General features: G+C 39.2%; 3 protein-coding genes across 4 annotated transcripts in view; 2 read left to right on the top strand and 1 right to left on the bottom strand.

Moving 5' to 3' along the window:
• Positions 1-8,195: 8,195 nt before the first annotated feature.
• LOC110180840 (uncharacterized) lies at positions 8,196-9,885 on the bottom strand. The gene is made up of 4 exons (XM_020948519.2): positions 9,532-9,885; positions 8,629-9,250; positions 8,371-8,564; positions 8,196-8,302 (listed from the first exon to the last, which is right to left on the bottom strand). The coding sequence occupies exons 1-4, from the start codon at positions 9,812-9,814 to the stop codon at positions 8,196-8,198; spliced, it is 1,206 nt and encodes a 401-aa protein (XP_020804178.2). The 5' UTR covers positions 9,815-9,885.
• A 1,531-nt stretch (positions 9,886-11,416) lies between these two features.
• On the top strand, positions 11,417-12,916 carry LOC110177414 (uncharacterized). Its single transcript, XM_020944135.2, has 3 exons — positions 11,417-12,140; positions 12,199-12,395; positions 12,738-12,916. Exons 1-3 carry the CDS (start codon positions 11,446-11,448, stop codon positions 12,830-12,832), a joined length of 987 nt encoding a protein of 328 aa, XP_020799794.2. The 5' UTR covers positions 11,417-11,445; the 3' UTR covers positions 12,833-12,916.
• Positions 12,917-14,333: 1,417 nt separating this feature from the next.
• Positions 14,334-18,535, top strand: part of Dh31-R (Diuretic hormone 31 Receptor) — a 31,623-nt gene continuing 27,421 nt past the window's right edge. The window contains exon 1 of one of the 2 annotated variants that reach the window (XM_086829115.1): positions 14,334-15,073. The gene's annotated coding sequence lies outside the window, so the exon portion shown is untranslated. The remainder of the gene's footprint in view (positions 15,074-18,535) is intronic. The other variant, XM_086829114.1, reaches the window with a different exon arrangement.

Below are 18,535 nucleotides of genomic sequence, written 5' to 3'. Positions count from 1 at the left end.
CACGTCCCTTGCCTTACCGAAAAAGTAAATTTAATAGCTTCGCATATTTAAATCGTAAAAAAGCGATAGCGAACGCCAAGCCAAACAAACTTTTTTACAAATTAGCTTGAATTTATTTAAATTGTGTTGCCTATTCTCGGGCCAAGGCGAAAAAAGTGTGGCTGCAAAATGGCACATTATGCGGTTGTACTTTCTCGAAAAATAAAATGGGCCAACACAGCGGGGTATTCAAAGAAGAAAGGTTGGGTTTAAAGTTGGGCAGAGGCTGGAAAATGTGTCACAGAGATTGGAGAGTTAATGATTTTACAATGGATATATATTATTTAGTATATAGTGTTTTTATCACTACATATTTATATCTTTCCAGGGTAATTTTAGTCAGTAGCTTAAAAAGTAGTGATGGAGTCATTTCCGACCCCATATCTCATATGTATTCCTGATCAGCATTAAAAGCTGAGTTGAACTAGCCATGTCCGGTAATAAATACATTTTTGAGAAAATTTTCGAAATTTCAAAATTTTATAAGGGGTTACATGGTTAACATTTTAAAAATTTAATGAAAAAATGTAATTTTATTTTAAATTTAAAATAAGCATTAAAGAAAGCATATTCACTAACCGAATAATAACTAACATTGAACTGCTTTCCGAATTAAAATGTATGCCTAGTTATAAGTTTTTTAAAATTTGATTAGTTAAAAAAATTGCCATTATCGATTCGCGATACAATCAATTTCAAACTGAAAACTGGTAATTAAACCTCGGCTTTCCAAATTTAATATCCTTTAAAAACAACTATAAGGAAATAATTCAATTAAATTGCAAGAACATTGTCATTGTTTCTTTGTAAAGAAAAAGGACAGCTCAGTTCAGTGATTTGTTTATTTATTTTAAGCAATTTAAAAATAGTTTTACTTGCCCGAATTTTGAAAAGTATTTAAATAACAAATAAGATAAAATAAACATTAAACAACCATGCAACTTTCTATCATATTTCCAGCATAGCTTTGCTTTTGATATATCAAATGTAATATAACTTTCACAAAGTATCTGTTCATCAATATCCATATCCCGTTATATACACATACATATGTATGTGCATTTTTTGATAATCTTTCCCGGTTTCATTACAATTATGGCGTTGGCGTTTGCACGGTTTTTCTAACTTCTAAAATGTAAAAAAAAAAACAAATGGAAAGCAAATTCGCATAAGCCGAAGCCAAATATGATTCGCATCTGCTGGAAAATGTTTGCCAAAGCGCGTTGAAATGTCGCTTTTTATGCGTTTGTTTTTGTGGCACTTTGCCGTGGCTCTTCGTGGCAGATGAGGCAGCATTTTTATGGTGCACCACCCACACACGCATAACGCCCACTATCGCTGCCACAAGCCCCCTGGATCCTGCTGGATCCTACAGGATTTCTTTTTTTTTGCACACTCGCGATAATTGCAGCCACAGAAGCGACATGGAAACTGTTGCAATGCAATTAGGAGCTGGGTGGAATTTATTTTTTGCACAGTTTTTCTTGCTGATGCCTGGCGCTTCCGTTTCTCGAAAGCCGGAAGGACTCGCGCATTATCCTTATTAGTTTCGTGCTCCATTGCGCCAAACTTTTCATCGACACTGGCCATTACGCTTATGATTATCGTCGGGGGGTACGAAAAAGCTGAAAAACCAAAAACCAAAATCGCTGCCACCGGCTGCTGGCGGCAAAACAAACATTTGCTGACCATTCCGAGCGGAATCTCATTTCGAATTCTATCTAATAATTAACATGGCCATAAAAAGCACACGCCTGCCCCAAACCGCCGCTTCATTCATTATGTAAACTGTCTCGCTGGCATTTAAACTTTACACAACAAAAAAAGAGGAGAAACAGAAACAAAAGCCAGCCGCTTTTATTTTTATTTCCAGGCCAAACAACCTGTCGCCAGGCGCAGGGAGGAAACGAAACTCATTTAAGCCAAACAAACATTTGTAGTCTTAATTTTCGTGGCTCATCATAAACTTGGTTACATTTCCAGCCCCCAAAAGATACGCCCCCCAATTCCCAGGACCGCCCCGTAATGGCCTACACTTTGTTGATGATTTTCATTAAATTCTTACGCCTTTTCTCCACATTGTTGTTGCTGCCAGCATCGTTGTCGTCGTCCTTTAAGGCAGCACACACACAGCGCCAGATTCAGATACACACGCACATACACTTTTGCGGCAGGGAGCTTCATTTGCGTGCGTTAAAAATCCGACTCGACGTTCGCCTCTTAATGTACTGAGAGAAATGTTTTGTAAATACTCCTTGAAAAGATTCAGTCTTGCCACAGTTCTGGGAGTTCATTTTAGATTCAATACAATTCAAATACAAAGCAAACAAAGCAAATACTATCTGGTCAGCTAGCCGGCATACATGGCGTATACTTAACGTGGAGATCCTTAAATTAAGTATACGCCATGTGTGTCTTAAGGAAGAATAAGAAACAAAAATACAAAGACAAGTATTTCCTGTTAAAAAGCAAGTTTAATAAGAAAAATAAATAAATAAATAAATAATAAAAATAAAATAAATAAATAATAAATAAATAATATAAATAAATATATACCCATGCAGTTTGTCTTTGAATCGATATTTTGATATGACACTTTTTTCGACAAATCGAAATTTCAAAATCTCATAACTAAGTCAAAAATACATTAATTTTCATTCGGATAGCTTTCCCACTTTACTTTTTATGAGGTTTATAAATCTGCATACTAAGTTTAAAAATTTAAATTTTTATCAAATTTTGAAAATTCTAACGATGTAACCCCTTATAAAATTTTGATATTTTAAAAAAATTTTAAAATTTTATTTTTTTACCGAACAATGCCAAATCGATTCGGATTTCGATGCTGATGAAGAATATATATGATTTATATGGTCGGAAATGACTCCTTTAATACTTTTTAGTCTTCTGACTAACTTTATGATACCAAGTTGAAAGCAGATGATTAAAAGGTGGTATACATTTAAAACACAGATATATCCAAGGCTTTTTAATTAAGATAATTTGATTGCATATAATTATAGGAATTGCAAGTGTTGTTATCATATTATTTTTGCAGTGCCTTTCCCCGTTACTGTCTGCCTGCAGTTAACTTTGTGTTTTTATCGTTATTTGTGTTGAACACGCATACTTAACACCATCGCACGCACACACAGACAATGGCATCCACAGAGAGAGAGATGAAAGCTTTCTCCAGGAGAGAAGCAACGGGCACAATATGGCTGAATTCTCATCAAAATTTTATGCTGAAATTAACAAATCTGTTTACAAATTTATTAAAACGTTGCCTCGGCTCGCTCATTTGCCAAGATGCGATGCAGGCACCCGGGGCGGCACTAAGGGATGGAGTTGGATTTTAATGCCCATTCCCCCCCCTAAACCCAACTCCAATCACACCCCAATCCCAACCCCAACCCTTTGCCAGCAGCGTTGTCATTGTCATCAGCATCATCATCAACAGCATCATCATCATCGTCATCCCTTGGAAACCCTTTCACCCGGGAAGGGGGATCATTGCAGCAGGGCCGTGTTTGATCTGCTGACAGTTTGATGTGTACGCCAATTTTTCCACAATGAAACCTATTGACCAGCAGGCCACAAGCAAACAAAACAATAAACAAAGCAACTTGGCCAACAACAATGGCCAAGAGCGCACGTAACGGCAATTATTCAATATGCAAACAGGCAAACGGTAGCGATTAACATATTATAACTCATACATCTCGGACAAACAATCGGCCCACAAAAGGTGTTAGAATACAAATACACGCACACACACACACACACTCGGTGGGTGTTCGTTTTGCATAATTCCCGAAATTTCCATAAACACAAACAGCGAGAAATTCATAGTTCAAACAGTTACCGTGTCGCCGACTCGATTTGCATACATACGGACTCAATCCCCCATCACCAATACCAAAAGGCCAAGCTCAGACTGTAACTCGGACACCCACTCGGATTTGAATTTGGATTCGAAGTCAGTCTCCCAGACTCTGTGCTGGGATTTCGGTTTTGGATTTGGTTTCGGTTTTTGGTTTTGGTTTCGGTCTTGGACTTAGATTTTCATTCTTGCATGAATTAGCTGGCCAATAAGAAGTGCGAGTTCTGTCTGATTCATTCACAAAATCGCTGTGTGGGAAAGTCAATAGTGAAGAATTCACGGAATGGGGTATAATTATTGATGGGGAAAGTATTTAGGCATATAATGTAAATGAATCTTGGAATTTAGAAGCTAAATTAGCATGTAATTATTATTGTTTTATTAACGCTAATGAGACACATCATTTATCAGTAAGAAAGAAAGGAAATTCTGTGGAATATAAAAGAAAACTGTTAAAAATAAACAACAAAACCCCCCATAATCCCTACATAATACCCATCCTGTTATTCGATTGTCCACTCAAGTAAACTGTTTTGCATTCGATATCCTTTTGGTTCGGAACAATATCCCCTTAACGCGGTCAGTTCAGTTTGTATGGAAAGTCTTTAAGCCAAGCCGGCTTAAGCATTTAATCAGTTAATTGTTGGCAACGAGCGTTACGCATGGGTGTGATTTTTTAATTAACAGCGCCATTTACACAGTATTACCGTGCAGCCACGCCCCCACCCACCAGCCCACACACACCCAACACACACACACACACACACAGAGAGAGACAAGGAGAGGCATTGGTATGCAAGGGAAACAAGAACAAGTACAAAAATTGCCGTTATCACGCCACAATAACCTCAAAATTTATTCACTTTATTGATAATGCAATAAATCGCAGCCGAGTGGCCCATATGCAAGAGTATGGGTGTCCTGCGATTGTGTGTTGCGAGTCCCTGTGTGTCTGTGTGTGTGTTTGTGGAAGCTGCGTTGCATTTTTATGTGTGCTGCCGGGCGCTCTCTGTGAACTGGCAATTTTTTCGTAGCATATTTTCGGGCTGGCGCATATTTTTCATGTTTGCATATTTCATTTCAATTTTATTTCTTACTGCACCCACCCAGGCACATACACCCTCCACACACACACACACATACACACGCAGTGTGTGTATTTACAGTCTGTGTAAAATATGCCATGAAAATCAACAAGAATTCGCACACCGAACACACGTGAGTGCATTTCTCTCTCTTCGCCTGTGACTCCATCTCTCTTTCGATGCATCGCAATTGTATTTCGATTTTACAGTTTTTGTCTTTAGAAATGTTATGAGAGCAGACCGTTTCAGTGGGTGGTGGGTAGGTTTTGGGTGGTGGCTATACGGTACGCTCGATAAAAAGGACATTCCGCCCGCCACAAAGGACAGCTTCAATATTTTCCTTTCATTTCATGAGCCTGCATGTTGGCGACAATGTGTTGATAAGGCAACAACATCAATAAGGGGGTAAGGATAGCGTACAGAGGAAAAAATTTTAGTTACTAGGATACCATTTGGTAGTTACTCCTTCTAAAAAAGGATACAGATAAATTGAGTTTTAAGTTATGCCTGAAATGTGTGACAATTAGATTTAAAATCACTGAAAATGTATATAAATTAAAATAAATAAGATACTTATAGATGGAAGCTTAAATATATTGTTTTAGTAATAAGAATGGTAAATTTACCCCACCTGGGTATAATTTTCTCCCAGTGCAACCGTTACATTTTCCATTTCCACATTCGCAACCAAAAATTGGGTCTCTCCTCTGTCTGTGTAAGGCACTTTGGCATGCATTTTCACACCCTTGCTGACCGTGACAAATTGGCTTGCATTCGTGTGTCCGAGTTTTCTTTCCTTTTGTTTATTTTCCCCACTTTTTGCTTATTACCAATCGAGGCGGGGTACCGCGGCGGCTTTAAGGGATTCATCAGAACACTTTAAGCCCGATTTGAGCTTCTTATCTTGGTCAACTGGTCGAGGACGCAGCTGCATGCTATTCGCACTTCCGGTTACAGTCCATTTAGGGCACCATATTGCCGGGTGTTGGTGTTGGCACTTTTGCGCATATTTTGCAAAATCATTACTTAAACACACACAGACACAAACACAGGCAGGACGAAAGGGTACTGGCCAGTCCAGTGGAACGCTGCCCTTGCCCTTTTTTCACCAGATCCTTTACACCATGCTGCTCCTTGTTTTTCCACGCTCTGTCCTTCGCTTGCCTCGTTTGCTTTTTCGGGGTGGGATGGGTCGGTTTTTAAAATGCATTTTCGTTATTTTCACTGCAGCTGCGACGCGCTGCCCGGTTTGCTGCTTCTGGCTGGCTGTCGTCGATCTTTTGCCACTCACAGCATTTAGCCTCAGTTGCCTCAGTTGCCCCCGAAGGGATGAGCGGAGGAGGAGGAGCTCCCTCTCAGCTTGGCCACCAAAGCCATCCTTCCAACAGTTTAGTTTGGCGTTAATTTATGAGCAACATTTAGCAGTTTTGTACCTGGGAAAGCCGCTGCACAAGCCGTTCCGAAGGGAACTTTGCTTTATGGCTTGTTGTTTGCCACCTGAAAAATATAGCAAAAGAATGGAGGTTGAGACAAATGAAACGAACGTAGGATGCCCTAGAAATATATCATTTTTTAAGAAAATTGTAATATTTTCTTTCTAGTTCTTAGAATTGTATAGAAAGATATAATACAGACAAGAAAAATCCATAAATTTAAAGTTGAAGCTTACTAAGAGACTTAAGCTATCTTTAAAAGAAATAATGAAAAAAAAATTTATGAACCGTCATTGTTTACAAACAAATACTTCTCAAAACATATTAATTTCATAAAACATTAATTTAAAAAGCATAAAACATATAAATAAATAATTCAACATTACATTGTTTAGCACCTTCTGCTATTTAAATCAACAAAAAATCTAAGATTTATATTTGGCGCTCAGCTAACCCTTAAATATCATACAAATTTTATTAATGTATAAATAATAAAATCACATTCTCCAAGGGAATGCAATAGTACCTATACAAAACTTAAAAATATACCTTAAGTTCTTTGCAATCTTTTCACGAATTGCCTGCTCATAAATACACATATCGTTCGATTTGTTGTAGTTTCTGTTATTTATTTATTTATTACTCCCTGCTATTTTTGTTACCCTATTTTGGCAACCATTGAAGATAGGGGCAAGCAGCTTCTGTAGCCGCTTACCTGGCAGGTGCGAACACACTAATCCAGCCATAAAGAGACTCCCACTCCCCCAGTACCAATAACCAATATTGACCATTGGGATTGGACCTGTGCCTGATTGGCTTATTTTACAATTTACACCAGGCCGAGTGAGTAGAGTCTAGTTGAGTGGAGTTGATGGAGGTGGAGGTTGAGTGAGTGGTCAAGAGAGTCACTCTGGCTGCCGTTTGCCGCTAAATGAGCCATGATCGGTGGAAGAATGCGCCGTCCGTCAATTAGCGGAGTCCCAAATCTAGCACCTTGTCAAAGTGAAAGGCCCCTCCGGGCTGGTGGCAGGGGGCATATAGAGTAGTAAGTAGCTAGTGGAAGTGGGTTTCCGCATCGGTTCGATTGCGAGCTCTCAAAGTTGCCAATGGCGCATTTTATACATTTGTATTTGTTGGCCCCTCGTTTGTTCTCTCTTCTTTGTAGCATTATAGTCGGGAATATATGTATATATTGTATATCGGTGGAGTGGAACGAGTGCTGACAATCATGGAGGGGATGGCGTTCTTTTCAAGGATCCTAAGCAGACTTAACTTCCTTCAGACACCGTAAAAACCCTTTCATATTAAACATTACTCTCTGAAGGTATTATTTATTGATATATTTCTTAAATTTGTTGTTAAAATATTTAAAGGGCAGCACTGATTATAGCTACTTATTGCCAGCGGGTGGAATATCCGGTATGGGCATCCCATAGCGACTGAGAGCTCTTGACTTTAATCACACTAATTACGCAACTAAAAGGATAATCGTGTCGCTGACCGCACAAGCGTCTTAATGCGTTTCTCCAACTTTTTGCCAGTGTGTGTTTGATTGTGTATAGTGTGTGTATTTGTTTCTATTGATGTTTTCCAACCCCGCGATTGTCATAATCCCCTACGAATCGAGGCATGACAAGCTCATTAACCGAGTAAAACATCAGCTTAAAGCCGATACAGTTCTTAAAGACATTCGAGTTTATTAAATCCTAAAATAACCTGCTATCGAAAACCTATTAAGCACCAGCTTTTCTCCACCTACAGCATTGAGTTCCTGAGGCGGTAAGTCATACTGAAACCTGTCTCTACGCTCCTGTCCAGGGTGAGGTCATCGCTGGAGAAGTGCAGCAGATAGGGCGGCGATGCTGCAAGGGGAAGAGGGAGTGTCAGTGTCCTGGAGGATGCAACCACGCCACAACCACTCACTACTCACCATAAACCAGCAGATTGTCGTTGCTGCCACAGTAGTAGGTGGGCTGGTAGGCCATGTTCTTGGCCAGAATGCCCTGCGGTATCATCAGGTAGTCCTCCTGCCGGCCCGCCGTATGTACAGTGGCATGACAGAACTCATCGTAGCCCTCGGCGGCCCCATCCTGCACGGACATTGAGAACTTGCTGAAGGAGTATCTGTAGGGGCGGATGCGGTTAAGTCTCTGGTCCTTATTTATAATTAGATCTCGGATATGCTCACTCAATCATGCTGGCACTGGTCGACGACTTAATGCAGATGTTGTAGTTCAAGTTGGGCATATAGTTGCTGGTCACCGCTGTCTGGAAGTTGAAGCTGCGAATGGTGTTCGACAACTCCGTGTAGTATTGCTGGCAACCCGGTGGAGCCAGTAGCTCGTAATCAGCATGATGAGAGGCGAAAATGTCGCGCAGATCCTGCAGGGAGTTTGTGCTGGCCCCAAAGGTTCCCGGGGAGGTGCTGGAACGACGTCTGCTACCCGCCGGCGGACCCTCCAATTGGGTTACTATCAACCGCCATGTGGTTCCTGTCCATTTCGAGGGCACCGAAAAGGTGAGCGTAACCTGCTCCACTCCCGCGGCTGCATTGAAGGGAAGGTACAAATGCTGGCCACTGTTCACACCACACAACTTAAAGCCATCCGCCTCGAAATAGTCCTGGCAATCTAGGACTCCATCCGTTTCCGTGGGTTGAGCCAACTCAAACTGCTCAAAGTCGATTCTCAATTGCTGGACATTGCTGCTAAAGGCCTCGATTGTGTAGGTGTTTAATTCGTTGACCAATGCGCCAGGATTCTTGATAATCGTTCGCTTTTGGCGGGTAGAAGCCCCAACTTGGAGGTTTGCTGAAAAAGATTTTAATATTATGTTGGTATTATTATTCACAAGCGTATTTTCTCCTGATAGAATCATTTAAAAAAATAGTTTCGAACTTTTAAAAATAAACATAAACACAGAGAACTGAAAGTAGATTCGAATTAAAAACACGAATGAAGTATAAATTGCTTCGTGATTTTATGGTAAATAAACTCTTAAACATTCTCAAGCAAGTATAGGCTATATTTTTATACTTTACTGAATTCCCTTCTTTTCTATAATTTTTATTTTTAATGTTTTTTCCACTCACTTTCACAACAAACCCCGTAGGTGCCGCAATATCCATTGACTGTGCCCGATTGGCGCATACACTTGAACCGCGTGAGGCAGGTGCCAGTGGTGCCGCTGTTGGTAAGACAACTATCGGCCAGGACACTCCTCCGCCTGCCCTGACGCCACATGCCAGGTTCTTGAGCCACCAAACCTCCTCCTAAGATATTCGAATCATTCAGAGCCTGAATCGTTTGAGCCCGGGTAAAGGCCAGACATCCCAGGAGAAGCAGCAGCAAACTACAATTTATATATCCATTCATGGTAATCCTCTTGGAGTTTCACTCGAACTTAACACTCTTCGCACCCACGATCACTTTCACATCGACTGTCTGGGTTTTTCGGAGGTCGCCGTGCTTTTATAGCCCTTCTTCGGAAGCGAAGAAGAACGAAGAATTCGGAAGAATCCGAGAGATACGGCAATGCGTTGATGAGATTTTCGTGTCGGAGGCAACGGCGTGTCAATATTTGGTAGGAGAAGAAGCTCGGTTTGTCACTTGCGGCGGCATGAATATTCAGAGCCCGTCTAGTTGCGCCTATTAATGTGCTGGTGATCGAGTCATTGAACCTCGACGAGGTGGACAGTACTCTGATCTTAGATCCGTTCAAACTGGGTTATGTTTACTCACATTTGGGCGAAGATCGATCAGTGTCCGCCGCCACATCATTATCATCATAAATGAAGATGACGATCTACTCACTGTGATGATGAAGAAGCTGGCGATGATGATGTCAAAAAGTGAAAATAGGGTGTGAAAATGACAAGACCCCAATTACTGAATTGCACAACAACACATCATAAAATTGGGCAACAAACAAGGCGATAAATGCATGGAAAAGACTCAAGAGGTTTGTTCTATTCTCAGTTGTTTGGAAAAACGTCTAAGAAAGCGGAATGGCAATCAATTGATTGATGTCGAGGAAGATACCTAAATAATTTAAGCACGATAAGACCCTGTCAATTGTTGGTACGTCAAACTTTATCACTAATCACAGGGATTCAGTAAGATTTAATTAGAATTTATTATTGTTGCTTTGCTCAAGTTTACCGAGACGTTGTTGGGTGATAAAGTATAATAATAAGAAGCTCTTTTAATTATAATATATGTGATAAGAAAGTATCTTAATTATTGCAAGTGAAGAAAAATAACAAGTAAGCTGAAAATAGATTATTAAAAGTATGTAGTATAGATGGCAGTGTTTATTTTATTGTTTTTTTGGACTACATTTGTATACCCTTTCAAGGGTATTATAATTTCAGTCAGAAGCTTGGAGTCATTTTCGACCCTATAAATCATATATTATCTTGATCAGCATCAAACGCCGAATCTCGGTATGCCGGCCAAAATCTATTTCTTTCAAAATTGTTGAATTAAAATTCATAACAATTTTAATTTTTTTAAATGTTACTGAATGTATGCAGATTTTTTAACCTTATAAAAACTAACATTGAACTGCTTTCCGAACTAAAATTAATGATTTTTTGGCTAAGAAATGAGCTTTTCAAGCTATGATTTGTCGAAAAAATTGTCATATAAAAATATCAATAAAGATTGAATAATTTAGGCTTATCTATTATTTATTTCCCATTCGATCTTATAATTCAATTGCAAGCTGGAATGGTCAAAAAACTTCGGACCCATTTCCTCTAAAATCCTCTCTTTGTTCTCCCCTTAGTTAACTATAAAAAATCACCTCAACTATTTTTAGGGATACCCCAAGAGCTTCGCAGGTGCCCCCTTCGGAAAGCCGATAATGCCATCGATCGATCATATACGCTGACACTGAAAACGTGGGCAATTGGTTGAGATAGGTGTATCGGACAGGTGAGATTGCGGCCGGGCAATAAAAAGCCAGCGACTGACCGCTTCGAAGACTCATTGTCAGAACGAAGATGAAGACGTTTAGTGCAACAGGCAGCCTGCTCCTCCTGGTGGCGGCATTCTCCACCATCGAGGCCGCTTCGGTGGCCAAGCCCACGTGTGGCGGTACTACCTCCTCGAAGAACATCAACCTGATTAACCCGACGAATCCGCCAAGGCTGTGCGAGTACCATGTGAAGGCCTACAGCAAATATGTGTGCCAGCTGCGCATTGACTTCGCCATGGACTTGGCCCAGCCCTCGCTGGTCAGCCAGGGTTCGGGTCTGACCTACGCCGAGTGCAACAAGGATTACTTTGAGGTCAATGGTTTGCGTCTGTGCGGTGCCGAGGTGTGGCAGCATATCTATGTGCCCTTCAATGCCACCGATGGCGATACTGTGGTGGATCTGGAGATTGGACTGGCCGATCGTGCTGGAACCTATGGAGAGGTCATACCCAGCTGGAATATGATTGTGACCCAACTGGAGTGCCCGGCGGGAGCCTCTGTCCGCTCCTTGGATATTGATGATGAGCCTTTGACCATTGAGGGTCGTGCCAGTTCTATTAAGGATGGCTTCTGGGTGGCTCCTCCTGGCTGCCTGCAGTACTTCCCCGAGTCCAAGGGTGTGGTCAAGTCCTTCAACTACAACGAGGGCGATGGCATCTATCCTTCCAAGATGAACTACGCCATCTGCTTCCGTCGTGATGTAGATACTACAAGTCTTAAGTGAGTTTTATTTATAGAATAATAATTTAATTCACTAATGATTATTATTAATTTAAAGCATCCGCGCCTATTACTTCAATGTGGGTGCCCAGGAACAGGCTAGCACCATGATGACTGATAATAACTGCTATGATAGCTCCAGTACCAGCGACTTGGATGCTGATTTCCTGATGGTGCCCCAGGCCACCATGGAGGATAGTCACACGCACGCCACCTACTTCTGTGGCTCCATCAAAAAGGACGTGGTTATTACAAGTAAGTTTACGTGAGCTTTTCCAACGGAAAAGCTGCGAAAAACACTAGTTAACATAACACTTGATAAGGTGAAAATATTATGGAAAAATATTTAAAAATTGAATCATATATTTAACTTAAAATTAATATTAAATATTTTATTTAGATCATATATTGAATAATACACCTCAAGAAGAAATAGTGAAAACACGAGATTTGTTTTCTATTATTTCAATCCATCATCAAGTTTATATTGATCAATATTTTCTCTTAAATTCAATACTTTCCTTTATAGATATATCCCTAAAATGATTCATAATTACCTTTATGAGTTCCCATTACATTTTTTAAACACTTTTTTAGGCAACAATCCCGGTCCCCTGATGGTTCTCTTCAACAGCGACGACATCTACAGACAGAATGAGGCTGGCTTTGCTTTCACCTACACCGTGTCCTAAAGCGGCAAAAGTTTCTTTGATAATATATGTACTCAAGCTAAAGAAGGAATTTGCCAATAAAAACATAGAGAGCTTTAAAAGAAAGACTTTGGCAAGTGTTTATTCTGGCATTAGCGGCAAGCAATCAAAGCGATCCGCTTTGGGAACTGAATTTGGCAAATAAAATTAAAAGCGGCTTTATAGGTATTATTTTCTACACGCTTTCGGTTTCTTTTCCTATCGGTTTGCTCTATCAATTACAGATAATTGCTGAGTTATCAGGCAGATGGCGAGGGGGTCGTGGTAGGGTGTCAACATTTGTCAGTAACAATTACCAGACAAGCGATATATTATCTCAAGAAGTCTTGACTATCTGGAGCCATATGCGAGGCAATCTATCAAGTGGCCCAAGCATATCTAACAGATTCCAATCTTGGCTAAACTTTATCTAAACGCCTTCAGGTCGGGCCTCGAACTGAAAACTGACTAACTGCTAAAGTCATCTATCAACTTGGGAAAGCGGTTGTAAAATGGGTTGGGTTTTCTGTGAGTTTTATGAATCATTGGATTTGTTGGTTATTGCTTAAAAAATTATATTCTTGGGGATTGTGTCTTAAGAAACTGTATTTTTAGGTTCTTAAAAATAAATCTTTTTGGCGGCTAAAAAGTTTTTTCTTGAATTTCAAATACTCAATACAACAGTGCGTATACGAAATAATTCTGGGCTCTACTATAAATGCTCCTATAAAAAAAAATTTAAAAAAAATTGAAACTGACTCTGGGAAGAAAAATTTTTTGAATTTGTAAGAAAATTTAAAAAAATTTAATATTTTCCGGAGATGTCTAGATCGATTCTGCTATCGATGCTGATCAAGAACATATATGATTTATAGGACCAGAAATTACTCCTTCACTACGTTACAAGCTTCTGAATAATGTTATAATACCTTTCAGGGGTATAAAAAGTCGTATCTTTTGACGTAGTTTCGGAAGCCATTTGTCGGTCAAAACCGAATGTTAATCTTTAGAATATTTGCATATTTTTATATATGCTTCAGAACTAAAACTAAATATTTTATATCTAAAAAGCTTATATCAGTTTTAGCTTTTCAAAGGACATAAAGCCAAGACCAAACCCAGATATAAAACCCATCAAATATCCTTTTAAAAGCTCTTGAAAAATGTTGAAAATATCAACAAGTGTGCAAAATTGAGGCTGGTCTTTTCGAAATGACTTTAACTGCTGATAGACGAATCTTAAATTAGAATACAACTGATTAAAGACGGTAATTAAACTCGAGTTTTTAATGATTGGCGCTAAGCACAGTCCAATTGGCAGCAATCCGTCTCGCCGCGTCTTATTGGAGCTGCATGAAATTCTGATAAGCAGAAAGCCGGCACAACAAGTTGCGAGCAACAAATACTACCCCATGCCGAATCTGCAGTGCAAAGCTTACAGAAAGCTCTGTTACTGGAGCGTTGATAACAATGTTGCTGGCAACATGCCATGCTGGGCAACTTTGTTGCCGGCAACGATGAAGGCCGGCTGGCTGCCAGTTTTTGTGGCACGCGGATGGGATTCAGTCCAATTGGAAGCGCGCGCGCAAAATTCAAACTAGAATTTCACTCAACGTTGACGGTTGTGCCGCGGAAAAACGGAAAATTCGTATCAGGAAAATTCGACTGCGATTTGAACCTAGTGTTAAAGTGATTTCAAGTGCTAGAGCGAGTGCGAGTGGGAAACGCTCATTAAATCCCGAATGGGTGCACAATAAAAAGTTTTTTGAGAACCGACCATTGAAAAGTGAGTGTGAGAGTGTGTGCTGGGGTGTGCGTGTGTGTTTATATTATATACCCGCCTGCCATTGTCATCAGAACTGGAGCGCTTAAATGCCCATCTAAGTGGCAGGCATTTAATCAAGTCCAAGACCCACTCTCAGTCTCCATCTTCAACGCCATCGGTGTCACAATAGAGTCGAGGACGGGCGTAAAGCTACTCCTGGCTTCCTGGCATCCTGGCTTCCTGGCTGCTTCACCCCGGGCACATTCACGAAATTCCCAGTGAAAACATAGCCATAAATTAACAACTAATTCAATTAACTGCCGACAACGTCAACGAGCGGCTGCAGCGGGAAAAGCCCTGCCAGAGTAGTCCCTCTGTGTCGGTGGTGTCGAGTCCTGGTGCCGAGCACTGCAACGCCGCAGGATATGCGGCCGGCTGTCTAGAAGGAATTCCTTGTGCGAGCCTCCTCCTACTTCACGGTAAGCCAAACGCACACAATGGCCCCTAGAAATATTTCATAACTAACTCACACACATGGGTTTGACGTTGCGGCTGCTGGGAACCGGAAATTATGACAAACGTTCTGGTTTTTAAATTCGCTTAAATTTCGTTTTTAAGAAACTCCGAATAATAGTGAATTTAAGGTTTCAAAATGATCAAAAGATAAGAGATTTTAAGCATATTCTGATGAGCTTTAAAAGTACATATTAGTGTTTGCAAATTTTCGCAGAGAGAACTTATAGAATTTTCTGTTTAAATACTTAGCCAATTAAATTAAAAAGCCTTTATATTTAGTTACCTTATTTCTAGGAAGATAAATTTTATTTAAAATAGTATCAAAAAACCTTCAACTTGCATCTTTAAACATTAGTTTTCTCTACAATTTTGTAGTCTTCCTTTATCACCTTACCTTCTCTGCAAAAGTGTTTATTCCTGAATAATTTATTACAAACTAAACTAAATTTACAACATCTTTCAGTGTTCTGTAAACAATAGTTTCTACTATGGGCCAATAGTACTACTATTGCAAAAATAGAAAAGCCTAAAAATAAAAAATCGAAATCGTGTGAAAAAAGTGTGAAAGTGTAAACCGGAACTTGCTGGCATGACTTTTTCGTATGTGAGGACCTGAATGAAAGAATTCTTTAAGATATTCACTCAATGCTCGACCATTATGCAAATTCTTGATTGGGGAAGAGGCGCTCAAAGGATTTAGTTAGTGCCAATCTATTCAGTGTGTATGTTCGTGTGAATTGGCTTTGTTTGGATACCGAATCCTGGCCAGGAGCAGATGCATAAATCAACGGCAGCAGCATTTCTCTGGGCTCGTTTGATTTCTGATTTTTCTCATTTCCAGCTCAATGCTGACGCACGCTTTAAGGCGATAAATCTTTACGATCTGGCCAAAAAAGACAAAAAAGAAAATGTCTTGGTCTTTAATTGTTAAACGCACAATCTGCAATCGATGATGATTTCACAGCACGACACGACACTATCATTATATGCCCCCGATGATCATGATGTATCTGCTGCCATTTGTCACTGTAACAAGTTGAGCCTGGCGGCCAAAAGCAAACAATTTGCCACCGGCTATATATTCGCTATTTGCTGTTAGCTGTTTGGCTTTCAGCTATTTGCCATTAGTCGCTTACGTGGCGCTTGTATTGCAACGTGGATGTCATAGATACTAGGCAAAGATACATAGGTATATATATGCCACACCATGGCCGATATAACACTGGGTTACAGGGAACAGATATCATCAAGTAAAAATCAAAACCTTAAACTCTTCTCTGAGATACAGATACTGTATCTTAAAAGAGAGACATTAGAAATATACTAAATTAAAATAATATAAACCTTTTCCAAAATTCAAATATTAAATTGAAATGATCACTTTACTAAAAAACATTTCAGAAACATTGTAGATAAAGTAATTTCTTGAAAACTAGTGTAATCAGCGTGGGTCTTGCAGGCGCGGCATGAATTTGCTTTTACGCTTTTACTTTAAACAATAAATTCTGGCCCAGCGCTATCTCTTAGCCAGGATGATGCCCGGGAATAGTCTGGAAAATGCATTTATATATATATATATTATTTTTTGCTGCTTTTGTTTATGTCCACGTGAGCCATAATGCAGCGTCTAATGAGTAAATATTGCCAGAGATAATATACGAGGGCATGGTAGCTTTCTCAAAAGATAGAAATCTTTACTTTGCGCAGTTGCAGCAAGTAATTCAGGAAGTACACTATATCTTTTTTGCGCTTAGATACAACTAGTTCATTTTCTAGTAAAAAAAACAGATAAGGTAATGACTGCGAATGCTTCTTAAATGTTATTCAAATATTATTCATTCGCTGTCTGAGTACCCATTATGGGTCACTGTAAAATAGCTGCAATGAATGTCAATAGAATTTAACAAGTAAATGGGAGAAACAATTAAAAAATCATTAGAGGAGTTTTTTATGGGTTTGTTAATGAATGATTAAAATTATTTTACAAATAAATTAATCTATGAATAGCTTCTGCCCATCTGAAATACAACATTAACATTCCATAAACACCATAAAAATAACAATTAGTTCAATTTATTTATTAAGACATTGAAAAACATTTTTAAGAGCTTTGGCAATTGGTAATTATAAGTTCTACTCTAGTTATTAGTTTTCTGTTTTTATGTTGTTATTATCCATAGAGAATTTCATTTATTATGCCCAACTGAAACCCATTTGGCCATGATTTATGCTATGCAGAAGTCCATGTAAACAATTTCCGCCAATAAGCACAGAAAACAACTCACTTCGAATTCCTTTATTTGCCATCAACCACGCATCATTTGTGGCTTTTGTCGATTGATTGATATTTCCTAATCGACCGGCTCCCGAAATTAATTTGCTGTCCAGTCATTTCAATAGCATCGTTACATAACAGGCAATCGGATGTGGATTCAAAATCATCATCAGCCTAGGCTCATCTGCGGCATCAATGTTTATTGTATTAAGCATTTTTCCAAAAATTAATTGCAAATTTTGAGCTATTTTCGAATCGCAATTTTCCACCTCGTGCGGTTTTTCTTCCCACAAGAAAACTAGAGAAAGAAAAAAAAAAAGAGAAAAGACGGAGAGGTCTAAACAATAACAAAAAGACTAGCGCTGATTGAACCGCTCAGTGCACAATTTCAATCAATTTTTCAATTAATTTTCATTACCCCCTCGTGTGGCCAGTTGGGAAGTGGGCCCGATGATCAAACGTTGATGGGATCGCACGGCCAACGTCATTGTTAAGGCCATACTGGCCATACGCAAATTCAGGAAAATTAAAATTAATTGTTATGGGACTCCATAAAGCATTACAATGCAGGAAAATCGCTTGACGACGTGACTCACACAACAAGTGGGACAAATGGCAACAAATTAAGCGATTAACTTGATATGTCAATGGATTGAGTTCATTTTAATTCATATGTCTTTTTAGTGAGAAATAATAAAAATAACACAAGAGTAAAAGAGAATTATCACAGGTCTTCTTATCATTAAAAGCACTTTATTAAATATTAAAGTATTAATACTGTTTAAGTACAAAAATATTCAATTCAACCGAAATATCTATATTTTTTTTATATTTATTTTTTTATTTTTTAATATACAATAAATACAGAAGTTTACAAGAATTTCTTTCAACCTGTCAACTCAAAGTTCACCCATATAATCATAGATTATTGAAATTACATATAATAAACCTTTAAAAAAATGCTTTCTTGCTGTGTAAAACCTGCAACAGTTGTCGTTCTGGCCAAGTGTGCCAAGAGGGCTTAGAGGGGCAGGGCTATTCTAAGACATGGCCAAAACAAACAAACAAACTACACAACTTATGCGACGCTTACATGGCCCAGTGTGTGCGGGTTCAATTAACGTTGGCCAAAACGACAACTTGTTCTCCA

The sequence above is a fragment of the Drosophila serrata genome, unplaced genomic scaffold (assembly GCF_035046125.1).
Source record: "Drosophila serrata isolate PLE 108 unplaced genomic scaffold, ASM3504612v1 contig_184, whole genome shotgun sequence".
Taxonomy (NCBI): Eukaryota; Metazoa; Arthropoda; class Insecta; order Diptera; family Drosophilidae; genus Drosophila; species Drosophila serrata.
Note: the sequence above shows the minus strand (reverse complement) of the source record. Positions and strands in the feature narration are given on the sequence as shown.

Excerpts from the sequence above, each read along its gene's own strand:
- LOC110177414 (XM_020944135.2), top strand. The coding sequence starts at position 11,446 with ATGAAGACGTTTAGTGCAACAGGCAGCCTGCTCCTCCTGGTGGCGGCA. Across the intron at positions 12,141-12,198 it reads GTAGATACTACAAGTCTTAA|CATCCGCGCCTATTACTTCA; the intron begins GTGAGTTTTATT and ends ATTAATTTAAAG. Across the intron at positions 12,396-12,737 it reads AAAGGACGTGGTTATTACAA|GCAACAATCCCGGTCCCCTG; the intron begins GTAAGTTTACGT and ends ACACTTTTTTAG.
- LOC110180840 (XM_020948519.2), bottom strand. The coding sequence starts at position 9,814 with ATGAATGGATATATAAATTGTAGTTTGCTGCTGCTTCTCCTGGGATGT. Across the intron at positions 9,251-9,531 it reads CTACGGGGTTTGTTGTGAAA|CAAACCTCCAAGTTGGGGCT; the intron begins GTGAGTGGAAAA and ends AATCTTTTTCAG. Across the intron at positions 8,565-8,628 it reads ACCAGTGCCAGCATGATTGA|ATACTCCTTCAGCAAGTTCT; the intron begins GTGAGCATATCC and ends CCGCCCCTACAG.